Below are 14,613 nucleotides of genomic sequence, written 5' to 3'. Positions count from 1 at the left end.
ACTATGTCATAACAGACCTCTCAGCATTGACTCATATTTGCTATTAGTCTCTGGCTGCCTTCCACAGAATAGCTTTTGTCCTGTATTCCTCCCCTCACCAAAACCAGCTGCGACAGATGATCACCCTCTTGAGCCTGGTTCTGCTGGAGTTGTCTTCCTGTTAAAAGGGAGTTTTTCCTTGCCACCAAAGTGCTTGCTTATAGGGGCACATATGATTATTGGGTTTTTCTCTGTATGTATCATTGTAGGGTCCACCTTACAATATAAAGCGCCTTCAGGTGACTGTTATTATGCTTTGGCATGCATAAATAAATTGAATTGAACTGAATTGATTGAACACTGTATTTTTGTATTCTGTGTCTTTCATATAATAAAGAAGCTTATTAAATGTCATGAAATCATATTGAAAGAGTTTATTGAATTAATACATCATAATCAGATGATTTAATAGCTGGTTCATATTTTATGAACACTGTCAAAAGGTTCCAAAAAGATGTCTCTTATTCAGCAGTTTCACCCTAGAAAAAACAATACAATTAGTAAAAACATAACTACATTTTACCACATGTGACTTTATATAAGTATATACTCTGATTCTTTTGTTTAGACCAAATTAACAATATAAAAAACTTTTATCAAACAACAACAAATTTACCTTAACAAAAGTTTTGTATAAAATGGGATCAGATGAATTACCTTTCCAGCATCACGGCTCTTGGCTCTCAGTTTGTTGACCTGAGATTCAGCAATGTCAGCACGTTCCTGAGCTTCCTCCATCTCGTGTTGGACCTTTCTAAGTCTGGACATGTGGGTGTTGGCCTGTTCTTCCTGTACAGTATTACAGTATGTGGATTAAAAAAAATCTTGTCATATATCATATATGTTAATATATATTAAATTGCAAAATAGATGTACTCACAGCCTCCTCAGCCTGTCTCTTGTAAGCCTTGACTTTGAGCTGCAGCTTGTCCACCAGATCCTGAAGTCTGACCAAATTCTTCTTGTCCTCCTCAGTCTGCATAGATAGCAAACTGTTATTTAGAGCTGGAGAAGAAACAATTTAGGAAATTATGAATTTCTAGATAAATGTGTAATTAATTACCTGGTAGGTGAGCTCCTTCACTCTCCTCTCATATTTGCGGACTCCTTTAACAGCATCAGATCCACGTCTCTGCTCAGCTTCAACTTCAGCTTCCAGTTCACGGACCTTTAATGCCATGATAAATAATCAGCTTTTAATAAATATTAAGAGTACAGAGAAGAAAATGGGTGGAGATTATGTGATGGCATCAAAGTGTTTTTTCTTTTTAAATATTTGAATAATAGTTCAAGAACAACATACCCTGGACTCCAGTTTCTGGAGCTGCTTCTTGCCACCCTTCATGGCGAGGTTCTCAGCTTCATCCAGACGGTGCTGCAGGTCCTTGACTGTGACCTCCAGGTTCTTCTTCATCCTCTCCAGGTGAGCACTGGTGTCCTGCTCCTTCTTCAGCTCCTCAGCCATCATGGCAGCCTGAAAATATGGGTGGTGTTGGCATTATTGATCAAGCATGAACAAGAATTTTGAAAAGAAAAGAAGGCTTGTAAAGTACTAACTTACATCAGTGATAGCCTTTTTGGCCTTCTCCTCAGCATTTCTTGCTTCTTGAACAGAATCATCCACCTCACCCTGAACCTGGACAAGGTCAGCCTCCAGCTTCTTCTTGGTGTTCAAAAGACTGGTGTTCTGAATCAAAAAGAAACAGTTTTAATGATGTGATTCTCACTCTCTTCTATCTCAAAGTTCTTGTAAAGTAATGAATACCAACCTGAGAGTGAAGCAGTCCAACACGCTCACTAGCATCAACCAACTCCTGCTCAGCTACTTTGCGTCCTCTCTCTGTCTGCTCCAGAGCGGCTCTCAGCTCCTCAATCTCAGCCACCATCAGACCATTTCTGCGGTCCACCATGGCGACCTGCTCCTTCATGTCTTCCTGTCCTCTGAGAGCATCATCCAGGTGCAGTTGGGCATCCTGATAACAAGCAAGCAACCATTCAAACAAAAAAACCCAAATGCAGTTTACTCTGTCTTACTTGTTAATTGAGAGAAAATCATCTACCAACTCACCTTGAGCTGTCCTTGGACATTCCTCAGTTGTTTCTGGGCCTCAGCAGCCTGTCTGTTGGCATGGCTCAGCTGAATCTCCATCTCATTCAGGTCTCCCTCCATCTTCTTCTTGACTCTCAGGGCATCATTCCTGCTCCTGACCTCAGCATCAAGAGTGCTCTGCATGGAGTCAATCACCCTCTGGCTGTTCCTCTTGATCTGCTCCATCTCCTCGTCCTTCTCTGCCAGCTTCCTGTCAATCTCACCTTTTACCTGGTTTAGCTCAAGCTGAACACGAAGGATCTTGGCCTCCTCGTGCTCCAGAGTTCCCTTTAAATAAAGGTTTATTTCAACATAAACTGGAGAAGGGATACGTTTACAAATTTAATTACAAACAAAGTACATTTTTATAAAATACATTACCTCAGCTTCCTCCAGAGCTGTCTGAATTTCAGACTTCTCAGTCTCAACAGTCTTCTTGGCCTTTTCCAGCTCATGGATGCTCTTTCCAGTCTCACCAATCTGCTCAGTCAGATCTGAGATCTCCTCTACAGAGCAAACACAGCCAAGAGTTTTAGTACTTGGAGCTGATATATGCAAATGTTTTGGCCACAACAAAAGCTGTAAATGAATATAAATATTAGAATCATATCCATATGATCTATAGCAAGTTAAGCATACGCTGCAGGTTCTTGTTCTCTCTCTTCATGGTCTCAAGATGATCCAGAGCCTCTTCATATGAGTTCTTCATCTTGAACAACTCAGTGCTGAGAGAACGAGCCTCCTTTTGGGCTCCTTCCAGCTCTGCCTGGCTCTCCTCATACTTCTGTTTCCATTCTGCCAGGACCTAGGTTTATATAGGTTATTCAATTAGTTGTTATTATGGGTGTATTCCTCTTGTTAGTATATTGGTTATGTTTAAAACTTTACCTTATCAAAATTCCTCTGCTTCTTGTCAAGGTTGGCAGCCAGAGCATTAGCTCTCTCCACATCAATCATGAGGTCCTCCACCTCACCCTGCAGCCTCTGCTTGGTCTTCTCCAGTGAGGCACACTTGGAGTTCACAGCCTCAATGGATTCCTCAGCCTCCTGCAGGCGCTGGGCAAGCTTTTTCCTATTGTTAAAAGAATTTCGTATTGATTAAGAGTGAAACAACGGTGAAAACTAATTTAAACAATGAAAGTATGGTGACTTACTTGGACTCCTCCAGCTCCTCAGTTCGCTGGATGGCATCAGTCTCATATTTGGATCGCCACTGAGCCACCTCACTGTTGGCCTTGGACATTCCTCGCTGCAGCTCAGCCTTGGCCTCCTGCTCCTCCTCAAACTGCTCTCTGAGCAGATCACAGTCATGACGTGCTGACTGAACAGCATGAGCCAGGGCGTTCTTGGCCTGTTGAAGAGACAATCAATGTTAGATGGACACATTTTATATGATGAAATGACTTTATATATAAAAGAAGAAAATATAGTTCAGACCTTCACTTCCTCCTCAACGTGTCTCTTCAGCTCCTCAATCTGCTGAGTGAAGGCCTGCTTGCCCCTTGTGAGCTGAGAAACAAGAGCTTCTTTCTCCTCAAGCTGGCGACTGAACTCACCTGTAGTTAACACACATGTATTAAGCCCAGGTTGTTAATTTCATCAACTGATTGTTTGTTGTTTGGGTCACTTGACTAATATATGTAAGTGTGTAAAACTGTGAACCTACCAAGAGATGGTTTCTTTGTTATACATCACTTACCATTCTCTGTTTGAAGTCTCGCCTTCTGAGCATTAATGTCATTCAGCTGACGAACATTCTCATCATTTTTAGCTTTGAGTTCACTTAGTTGATCCTCAAGAGTCCTGCACATTTTCTCCAAGTTGCCCTGTCAACAAGTAATGTCATATCCATGTTAACAGTTAATGAGCTGCTTTGGCGGTCCTGAAATGTAAAAAAGAAAAAATCTGTTCTCTATAAATACTGTCCGCACCTTTGCTTTAGCAACAGCCTCCATGTTGCTGGAGAGGTCATCAATCTCCATCTTGTACTCGCTCTTCTCTTTCTCCAGCTTCTGTTTGACACGCTGGAGGTTGTCGATCTGCTCTCCGAGCTCTGCAACACTGTCAGCCTGCTTCTTACGGAGAGCTGCTGCAGTAGCTTCATGCTGCAGAGTTGATTCCTCAAGATCACGACGCAGTTTCTGGAACTCAGCCTCTCGCTTCTTGTTCATCTCAATCTGAGCAGCTGTTGCTCCACCAGCTTCCTCGAGCCTCTCGCTGATCTCTTCAAGCTCCCTGGAGAGGTCGGCTCTCTGCTTCTCTACCTTAGCCCGAGCTGCCCTCTCAGCCTCAATCTCCTCTTCCAGCTCCTCAATACGAGCCTAGTTTGAAATTAATTGTTTAATTATCAGTGAGAACCTTAAATAGTATTCTTTTTGAATTATAATGAACAATATTCTTTATGAACACTGGTCATGAGTGTTACCTGCAGTTCCTTGATTTTTTTCTGAAGTTGAGCACCAAGGGATTGTTCATCCTCAATCTTGCTGAGAAGTTGGCTGATTTCAAAGTCTTTCCTTGGTGTGGAATAAGACAGGTTTTGGTATCACAGCACATGTGATTATTTCTATACAATTTTTGATAAGAGTATTTTTTGCAATACCAAAAAAAAAGCCCTACTTCTTGATTTTCTCGTCAGACTGCTGCTTGTCATTCTCCAGATCCATTATGGATTCCTGGGCCAGTTTCAAATCTCCCTCCAGCTTCCTCTTGGCTCTCTCAAGGTCCATGCGGAGCTTCTTCTCTTGCTCCAGTGAACCCTCAAGCTATAAAATCATACAAAATCGTCAGTTGAATAAAGTAGACAATCGCTTAGTGCTACCAATTTTCCTATAAAAACAAACACATCATTATTATAGTTTTCTTACATCATCAACTTGCTGTTCCAGCTTTGTCTTGGACTTGGTCAGAGTGTTGACTTTGTCCTCCTCTGCCTGGAGATCATCCAGTGTTTGCTGATGGGCCTCTTGTAAGGCTTTCTTCTCCTTGGTTAACTTGGCAATTGACTCATCTTGAGATGCCATCTCCTCTGTCAGGTTTTTCACCTGAAATAATGTGTATATATTAAGTTTAATTTTGTTCGAGAATTTGCTGAATATTTGATCGTTTAAGGCAGCGGTCCCCAACCCCCGGGCCTCGGACCGGTACCGGTCCGTGAGTCGTTTGGTACCGGGCCGCGAGAGTTGAGGCTCAGGTGTGAAATGTATGGTTTTCAGGATTTTTATCGGTTTTTAGCGTTATTTTGTTATCGTTTTTATTGTTAACTCGGTTTTCCTGAGCCTTTTCACATCTGTTATGAATAAATCTTCTTTTTTATGGTACCGGTACTAGTTTTATTTTGTTGTATTTATCCGCGACACCTTAAAGGCTGGTCCGTGAAAATATTGTCGGGCATGAACTGGTCCGTGGCGCGAAAAAGGTTGGGTACCGCTGGTTTAATGTTTAATGTTCAAAGAAAACATTACATGCTTTAATTGAACTGAATACAATCAAAATGAACTGAACCTTGTTTTCTGTGGCATGTTTCTCCTTCTCCACTTTGGCCAAGGTGAGCTCCAAGTCATCAATGTCCTTCTTTAGCTCAGAGCATTCATCCTCCAGCTTCCTCTTCTTAGCAGTCAGCTCAGCATTGATTTCTTCTTCATCCTCCAGTCTCTCAGTTGTCTCTTTGAGTTTTGCCTCGAGCTGGATCTTGCTCTTAATGAGCCCCTCACACCTTTCTTCAGCATCAGAGAGATTCTCCACTTCCTATAGTACATTTAACACAAGTTAGATTATTTGTGAGTCACATTGTCCTAGTTTTTTTCTTTAATTGCATTTTAACTACACTTTTGTTTTAGCAAATAATCAGATGATGAGACAAACACGTGGCCTATTGATATCTACCTTATATACATGAACTATAGGTGTAATATATACTTTTCTCTACTACTTACTGCAGCCACTTGAAGTTGCAGGTCATTCTTCTCCTGCAGCAGGCTGACCATCTTCTCTTCCAGTTCCTTCTTCTTAGCCAGAGCAGCAGCCAGGTCTGTCTGCATCTTCTCATAGTTCTCCTTCATGTTCTGCAACTCCTTCTCAGTCTCAGCACTCTTCAGAAGAGGCTTGATCTTGAAGTACACTTTGAGCCATGGCCAATTCTTGACATTCATGAAAGAACGGATGTTGTACTGGATGGTGTAGATAGATTCTCTAAAAACCAAACATGAGAGTGTTACTTTTATTGTAGTAGGATCTTTTTATAACAAAGGAAATGCAAAAGAGAAAACAAAATAGTTAAGTATAATAATGTTACCTCCTCTCCATCATCTTCACAAACTCTTTCCTCATGACGTATCCTCTGCAGAGAGCCTGAGTCATGGTCACCAACTCAGCCAGTTTCTCATCTCTCATCTCCTCAAGAGTGCCCAGCAGACCAGCTTTGAAGAACACCTATTTAATCATTGAAAACATAAGTACAAGTACAAATGGACAGTGTTTTTTTAATGTCTATTAATATAATGAAGTGTACCTTCGTGTGCCCAAACATGTACTGTGTGTGATCCACATCAATGGAGCCAAGCAGCTTCTCTGAAGCTTTCTTGTTGTCAATGAACTGTCCCTCAGGGATGACGCTGGCATTCAACACTTTGTATCTTCAAGAGAGAATCAGGTTGTTACTTAGATTTTTCTTCCATCATATTCAAGTTTGTCCTTTACGACAACAATGAATTCATTTTTCCTTTCCAATATTTTAATGTGCTGTCACCTCTGCTTGAAGTCACCATAGAGGATTCTGCTGGGGAAACCCTTTCTGCAGATTCTGATGCCCTCCAGTACACCATTACACCTCAGCTGGTGGATGACCAGGAAGTTCTCCATAAGGCCTGAGAGTCAGAAATGCATAATGTTTCAAATCTTTTCTATATTCTTACTGTCATTTTTACAGTTAATATTACTGTGGGGTACCTGGGGTCTTTGTCTCATTGGGAATCAGGCAACGGACAAAGTGAGGATGAGTGCTTCTTAAGTTGGTCATCAGCTTGCCCAGATTCTCCTGTAGATCAGCATCATTAGATAATAGGTTAATACTATTTAAAAATGAGTATTTAATGAGCATTTAATCTTTTTTATATATATATAAATCTATACATACTCTGAAAAGAGCAGACACAGTCTGGAAGGAACCACCCTTCTTCTTACCACCCTTCTTGCCACCACCACCAGCAGCCTCTGTTTTCAAAAACAGTAAATTTCATTATTGGAATTGAAAAAATATTTTTCACTGTATAATTTTAGCCTGCAGTATGCACATTGTAGCTATCTGTACTGGACATGGGAGTTTGTGAGCACTTTTTTTTCTTACCTTCAGCTCCAGCATGGGCTGCATACAGGAAGCCCAGCAGTTTGTTTGAAGACTTCTGGTAGAGCTGCACAACCGATTCATTCAGTGGGTCCTTGTTCTTGTCCAGCCAGCCAGTGATATTGTAGTCCACTGTACCAGCATAGTGAACCAGGGAGAAGTGTGCCTCAGCCTTGCCCTTTCCAGGCTTTGGTTTCTCAAATGCTTTGGTCTTGCCAAGATGCTGATCGTGCAGCTTGTTCTTGAACGTTGTGTCAGAGGCCTTGGGGAACATGCACTCCTCTTCAAGGATGGAGAAGATGCCCATTGGCTGAGAAAATGGCACATGTCATATTAAAATTTCAACAGAGGTAAGATATGCAACCACATGTACATTTCTTCCAGAGCAGCTGTTTACCTTCTCAATAAGCTCAATGCAGGCAGCCAAGTCCATACCAAAGTCAATGAACTCCCATTGAATGCCTTCTTTCTTGTACTCCTCTTGCTCCAGGACAAACATGTGATGGTTGAAAAACTGTTGCAGTTTCTCATTGGTGAAGTTGATGCAGAGTTGCTCCAAGCTGTTGAACTGTAATAGTACAAACATGTCTAACTTCATGGCAATAAAGTCTTTAAAGTTTAAGAAATATGGTGAAATGTTTTAAGTGCTCACATCAAAGATCTCAAACCCAGCGATATCCAGCACTCCAATGAAGAACTGTCTGGGCTGCTTTGTGTCCAGCATCTCATTGATACGGATAACCATCCACAAGAACATTTTCTCATAGATAGATTTGCACAGAGCCGAGACAGCATTGTTGACCTGGCAAACAAGAATTTATAATTATACAAAACCATATGAATACAGCTATAATGTTTATAATTATAATATGATATTATGAGGCCTTTTCATTAATTACCTGTGGGACGGTCTGACCTTTGGTCACCATCTCATTGCCAACCTTGACTCTTGGGTAGCACAAAGCTTTCAGCATATCAGCCGAGTTCAGGCCCAGTAGGTACGCAATCTTGTCAGCCACTGTTGGATTAAAACAAATCATTATAATACCTAATAAATACAAATACTTCAAACATTTCTCCATTATAGAAATATTTCACAATACCCTCGGTGCCATCAGGTTCAGCCTGCTCTTCACGCTGCTTCTGCTTGAATTTCATGTTGCCATGATGCATCACAGCACCAGTCAGCTTGTAGATGCTTAACTTCTCATCAGCACTAAAGCCCAAGATGTCAATTGCAGTCTGTAAGAAAAAAAAATGAAATCAGCTATTAATAAATAAAACAAAAGAAGATATTTATGGTTAAGTATAAGATTCTGTGTCAAATGTGATTTTACATCTGTTGCAATGAACTCCTCCACATCATTGATGCTCTTGACAGTGATTTCACCCTGACTGATCATTGGATAGTCATAAGGGTTAGTTGTGATCAGAAGAGCCTCTGAAATTAGAAATTAAATTTGTGAGGTTTTGTTGAGATCTGGTATTTAATGCATTGAAAATTTAAAATGTAATTTTATTGTTTTTTGCTTAGAATGTGATTTTAATGGTTTTAAATTTTAAATTTAGGTGTCCTGTTAACATACCCAGAAGCTCAGGCTTGTGGCCTGTCATCAGCTGATAGAAGATATGGTAGCTCCTCTCAGCAGACAACTGGAAGGTGACACGGGACTTCTCCAGCAGATCTAAGGACAACAGATAAATTTTGACACTGTAGACATGAGACATCACAGTCAAAACTGCAAAATGGATCATACATGCATTCATTTCCTTGGCTGTAATTGGGGGTGTTTGAAACTTTTTTCAGTTCTGTTGCTTTACTTATAACGTGCTTCACAGTATACCTTATTATACTTTAAATGTTCTTTGAAGATGCAATATGTTCCTACTTACACACATGATAACTACTGGGTTACAGCATATAACTTATATATATAGTGTAACCACACTGTTCATGCATCCGTGTGTTTCACCAAAACAGACAACATTACTTCTTCTGAAATTAAGTGACTCATCTCTTTATGTGCTGTAAAATAATTTCTATCACAGATAATGGTAATTTACACTGGTTCAAACTTACATGTTTCAATATCAGCTGAAGACAGCTTGCCAGATGTGCCAAAGTGAATCCTGATGAATTTACCCTACACGGGTAGATCTTTATTAATATTGCCTTTCATGAGAGCAAGTAGTAAAAAGCTCATTTACATCAACTCGTTTTAATCACTCACAAAACGAGAGGAGTTGTCATTCCTCACAGTCTTGGCATTACCGTAGGCCTCCAACAGAGGGTTGGCAGCAACAATCTGATCCTCAAGAGAGCCCTGCAAGAATATATTGTTTTTATGTGAGCTGATCTTCCAAAATTGATTTTCTTTTTCTGTCACAAAGACTTTGATGCAGAATAAAAAATCTACCTGCATTTTGCCAGCTGTTGGCTCAGCCTTCTTAGCTCCAAGAGCTGCAATTGTTGCAAAGTACTGGATGACACGTTTGGTGTTGACAGTCTTTCCTGCACCGGATTCTCCACTGGGGTTTATGGGACACATTGTTAAAATGCCTTAAAGTTTTTATAGACCATAATGTAGTTTTTGTTATACTCACGTAATCAGGACAGACTGGTTCTCACGATCTAAAAGAAAAACATATAAGCATGTCTTGAATAATCTTAGGATTCATTTATTTCCTATCACTTATAAGTAGCTATGTGCTAAGAAGCAATTTTTTTCACACAATGATTAATGGTCATCTCTTTAAGTAGAAGTCCTAAATGCATTTAAAGGCTTTAATAGGGAATTGAGCTTACCAGTGAGCATGAACTGATAGGCATTGTCAGAGATGGAGAAGATGTGGGGTGGAGCCTCAATCCTCTTCTTTCCTCTGTATGCTGCTACACATGTAGCATCATATACAGGAAGCCACTTGTAGGGATTGACGACAACGCAGAACAACCCAGAGTAGGTCTGTATCATAGACAATAAATATCATTTAAACATTTACAGATCAGCATGATACTTTCCTCTCACACACAGTAATGTGAAAACTTACGTAGATCATCCATGATGCATAACGCTCTTTGAGGTTAAACAACACAGATGGCTCATTAAGGTGGGTCATCATGGCCATGTCCTCCATCTTATCAAACTTTGGAGGGTTTCTAGGGTGGATTTCATCCTCCTTTACAGTGACCGTCTGAATAGAGAATTAAGATCACTTAGAAAAAAATCAGCTTTCAAAGTTCGGCACTATATATTTGACAAATAGATAAAGTACATTGATAATTCATCTACCTTTCCTCCGTCTGTCTCAACAGTGGCTTTACCACCCTCCTTCTTGGTAAGTTTCCCCTTGACATACATCTCATCAGCATCAGTCACAAAGAAGGCCGTCTTGGCATCAAATGGAGCAGTCTGGGCCTCAATCCTCTCCTTTTCTGGCTTGCGGAGGTAAATGGCCGCTGGGCCATACTGCGCCATCTCCGCGTCTGTGCTCATGGTGGCACTTTACTAGAGACTGAAAATATGATGGATTGACACATAATTCAAATACTGTACTTATTATACAAACCATAATTAACATCCATTCTTTTTGATTCCTGGATTTTACCTCAGCTGATGCAAACAGAACTTCCTTGGTATCCTGTGTATGTCAAGGTGCTATAAAATAAGTAAACGTATATCAATGGACATTTTACTCTTTAGTTTAAGGAATCCATTCAAAATGCAAAATTTTCAATGCCATTAAAAAATATAATAACCCAACACTTAAAAGTGTAAAATATAAACTTAATGAGAGCATATAATACACAGTAGATAAAACATGGTAGCTGAATCTTTTACTGTACTCACCCGTCTTAGATGCCTGTCAGTTCGAGCAAATGTCCAGAGCTGCTGCTTTTATAAACAACGGCTCTGCTTCCTCAGCATTTACACTCTCCTTAGTTTGGTCATGAACGTCTGACACCTTGCTTCTTGATACTGATATGGTCAAAAATAAATGAATTATTTTGATTAATTTTCCACATATGAAATCCTTCTTTTCTTATAAAACATATTTTTTAAATAAAAAAAAAAAAAGTAAAATTCTCATGTTAATATAGCTGGATTCCTTAATGAAAAAAAATATTGTCAATGTATTTTGGTTCATATATTCCTTCAAATGATTATGCCCCTAAATATGGAAAATGTACGAAATTTTAACAGAATAGTTAGTGGTAAATCACAACAGTGCTCTGCATGGTTTGTGGGTTATTCATTCCAGTAAATCTTGAAGATAAATTGATATTAACTTGACACAGTATATAATAAGCTTGTCTGTGCGCCCAAGTATCTTTGATATTTTGATATCCAGTTTTAAACTTGCAGTGCCACTGGTGTATAGTTACATGACATAAAAATCCAAGACATCTGGTATAAAATTCAGAGTCAGACTTTCTGTTATTGCCAGAAAGGTGTTATATATAGCCACTGGGAACATAATATTAGGTACTTTAATACTATAAAATAGCTTGTTATGATTACATTTAATATCTGGTTGGATACAAATGAACATACAGTGTTTAGGTTCCAATTTTGATGAACTAAGTGATAAACTGTTGCTGGAAGGGAACATCTGGGATCACAGCCAGGATTAGCTTTCATTTCCAAAGCTTGCAGAGACTTGTCTTAATGTTTGCTATCTTTCTAGCAGGACACGAGATACTATCATGGTCAAAAATAAATCCAGCAAAGGGTGGAAGGAGTGATTTGTGGTCGGCTCAAAAGATAGATATGTTCATTTTTCAACATCATAGGGATTAGGATTAAAGAAAAGAAATTAATCATTTGAGCTTATCTATTTGATTTTCAATTTTTTTTTCACGAAGAGTAGTCAGGTGTCAAAAGCAATATGTTGTGTGTTTTCACTCTAATTCCAAGGGCCAGGTGGAATTACAACTGCAGAGCAGACACAGCATTACAACCAAAAATGGAAACATTTTACTCTGCTTTTTTTAGCCCTAGTATTACAGAAGAACACATTACACAGATTGCAGTCTAATGTTGTAGTGCTTTGCGAGGTGTAGAGTATTAAGTGTTTAATGTCATAATACTCTGAGGAACCCCCTCTCTGTGCGCCCCTAAATTTATGGATGCTCTTCAATGCATCCATCAAAATATGAATGTATGTAAATGTTACAGAATTCATTCTGTTGTTGTGATTTGGCACTATATAAATAACATTGAATTTAATTGAATTGAATTCAAAGACAATGGCAGTTGGAATAAACGCATTGAGGCAATCCTCGAGGGGAATCCTCATTTTCGCCAGTTCAGAGGATTTATGGGCTTGATGGATGATCTGCACAAAGCCCAGGAGACAATGCAAACTCGGGTAGTCCCGGGATTCAGCACTGAAGCAGCAGCAGCAGTGGACAGAGCTCTAAATGATGCAACAGTGGCAAAGACATGAAAATAGGATTTCTGCATTTTCTGTATTTCCTACCCTAATAAGGCTCCACTTTGAACATTGTTTATATTTACTTTACTGTCTTCATTTGTTTGTTCATTTGTTTTACTATGACAACCGTTCCGTTAGATTTTTAATATTTATGCAAAAGAGTGATTTAGGAACTTTAGGTCTAACTCTCACCATGAAAGACCTTAGATCAGGAGTGAGTGGTAAGGGCTAGGTAAGGGCCTTGAAGTCCAGTTTGTCCTAATTGTGGTCTCATTTTAGGTTGTTCAATCCAGCACTGGATGCCTTCTTGTCCTTTTGGACATTCTCTCCACCAGTGTCCACATTCTCCACATGTATTCCAGGTAGCGTAAACTTCATAATTTAAGAGTGGCGGACAGAGGTGGGTAGTAATGAGTTACATTTACTCCGTTACATTTACTTGAGTAAGTTTTTGAAAAAAAATGTACTTTTAAAGTACCTTTTTTGCACGATACTTTTTACTTTTACTTGAGTACATTTGTGAAGAAGAAACTGTACTTTTACTCCGCTACATTTGCAAAATTCGATTCGTTACTTTTTAGAAAATAATTAGTTTAACACATTAGATAATATGCCGCCAGTGGAGTTTCCGGTAACTTTTTTACCAATGAGATGTGGCCATGCAGTCACATGACCAGTTTGAAACTGTGGCGGGCAGAGCGGCCCAAGCGTTTCAAAGTAGCGGACACACGGAAAGAAGAAACATGAAAACATGGCAGAGTCGCTTAAAAGCAGTACAAAAGAACAGCTATGTCTTCAGTGTCTGTGTCTTCAGTGAGAGCCAAAACAAACCAACTTTTCAGCGTGAAACAATTAAACTCGTGTAACTGAGGGCCCCCCCCACCTTCTTCAAATCCAACAAAAGTGGTATCAAACGTTTGTGCTACATTTGTGCTGGTTTGTGCTGCAAAAATTTTCGTTTGTGCTGCTATCATTTTAAAGATATTAATAAAAATTTCTAGAGGTCATCAGAGGTCAACCAGCCCCCCCCACATTAATTAAATCAAACAAAATGGGTGTCAATCAACTGTGCTATGTTTGTGCTGGTTTGTGCTGCTAAAATTGTCGTTTGTGCTGCTTCTGTTTTAAAGATATTAATGTATATGTAAAGGTCAAAAGGTCAACCAGCCCCCCCCCACATTACCCAAATCAAACAAAATTGATGTCAAACGTTTGTGCTACGTTTGTGCTGGTTTGTGCTGCAAAAATTTTCGTTTGTACTGCTATCATTTTAAAGATATTAATAAAAATTTCTAGAGGACATCAGAGGTCAACCAGCTCCCCCACATTACCCGAATCCAACAAAAGTGGTATCAAACGTTTGTGCTACGTTTGTGCTGGTTTGTGCTGCAAAAATTTTCGTTTGTGCTGCTATCATTTTAAAGATATTAATAAAAATTTCTAGAGGTCATCAAAGGTCAACCAGCCCCCCCACATTAATGGAATCAAACAAAATTGGTGTCGATCAACTGTGCTATGTTTGTGCTGGTTTGTGCTGCTAAAATTGTCGTTTGTGCTGCTTCTGTTTTAAAGATATTAATGAAAAGGTAAAGGTCAAAAGGTCAACCAGCCCACCCACATTACCCAAATCAAAGAAAATTGATGTCAAACGTTTGTGCTACGTTTGTGCTTGTTTGTGCTGCAAACATTTTTGTTTGTGCTGCTAACA

The 14,613-nt window shown here is 39.5% G+C and overlaps 1 protein-coding gene across 1 annotated transcript; it reads right to left on the bottom strand.

Moving 5' to 3' along the window:
* Positions 1 to 393: 393 nt before the first annotated feature.
* On the bottom strand, positions 394 to 11,390 carry LOC120738539 (myosin heavy chain, fast skeletal muscle-like). Its single transcript, XM_040039804.1, has 41 exons — positions 11,318 to 11,390; positions 11,076 to 11,125; positions 10,760 to 10,982; positions 10,518 to 10,661; positions 10,276 to 10,432; positions 10,074 to 10,101; positions 9,887 to 9,998; positions 9,701 to 9,793; positions 9,550 to 9,613; positions 9,056 to 9,154; positions 8,807 to 8,910; positions 8,573 to 8,711; positions 8,369 to 8,487; positions 8,122 to 8,271; positions 7,867 to 8,037; positions 7,473 to 7,779; positions 7,263 to 7,339; positions 7,076 to 7,163; positions 6,876 to 6,993; positions 6,639 to 6,762; positions 6,423 to 6,559; positions 6,064 to 6,319; positions 5,633 to 5,875; positions 4,996 to 5,172; positions 4,748 to 4,893; positions 4,554 to 4,644; positions 4,060 to 4,449; positions 3,828 to 3,954; positions 3,566 to 3,684; positions 3,283 to 3,479; positions 3,017 to 3,200; positions 2,768 to 2,933; positions 2,510 to 2,634; positions 2,108 to 2,416; positions 1,809 to 2,012; positions 1,601 to 1,726; positions 1,343 to 1,513; positions 1,103 to 1,207; positions 920 to 1,015; positions 697 to 828; positions 394 to 518 (listed from the first exon to the last, which is right to left on the bottom strand). The coding sequence occupies exons 3-41, from the start codon at positions 10,961 to 10,963 to the stop codon at positions 501 to 503; spliced, it is 5,817 nt and encodes a 1,938-aa protein (XP_039895738.1). The 5' UTR covers positions 10,964 to 10,982; positions 11,076 to 11,125; positions 11,318 to 11,390; the 3' UTR covers positions 394 to 500.
* Positions 11,391 to 14,613: the final 3,223 nt, after the last annotated feature.

This window comes from Simochromis diagramma, unplaced genomic scaffold (genome assembly GCF_900408965.1).
Source record: "Simochromis diagramma unplaced genomic scaffold, fSimDia1.1 OVJJ01000321.1, whole genome shotgun sequence".
Lineage (NCBI taxonomy): Eukaryota > Metazoa > Chordata > Actinopteri > Cichliformes > Cichlidae > Simochromis > Simochromis diagramma.
Note: the sequence above shows the minus strand (reverse complement) of the source record. Positions and strands in the feature narration are given on the sequence as shown.

Coding starts and splice junctions, on each gene's coding strand:
- LOC120738539 (XM_040039804.1), bottom strand. CDS start 10,963: ATGAGCACAGACGCGGAGATGGCGCAGTATGGCCCAGCGGCCATTTAC. Junction 7,780..7,866: donor GCATTGAGCTTATTGAGAAG/GTAAACAGCTGC, acceptor CCATTTTCTCAG/CCAATGGGCATCTTCTCCAT. Junction 7,164..7,262: donor CTGTGTCTGCTCTTTTCAGA/GTATGTATAGAT, acceptor GCTGATCTACAG/GAGAATCTGGGCAAGCTGAT.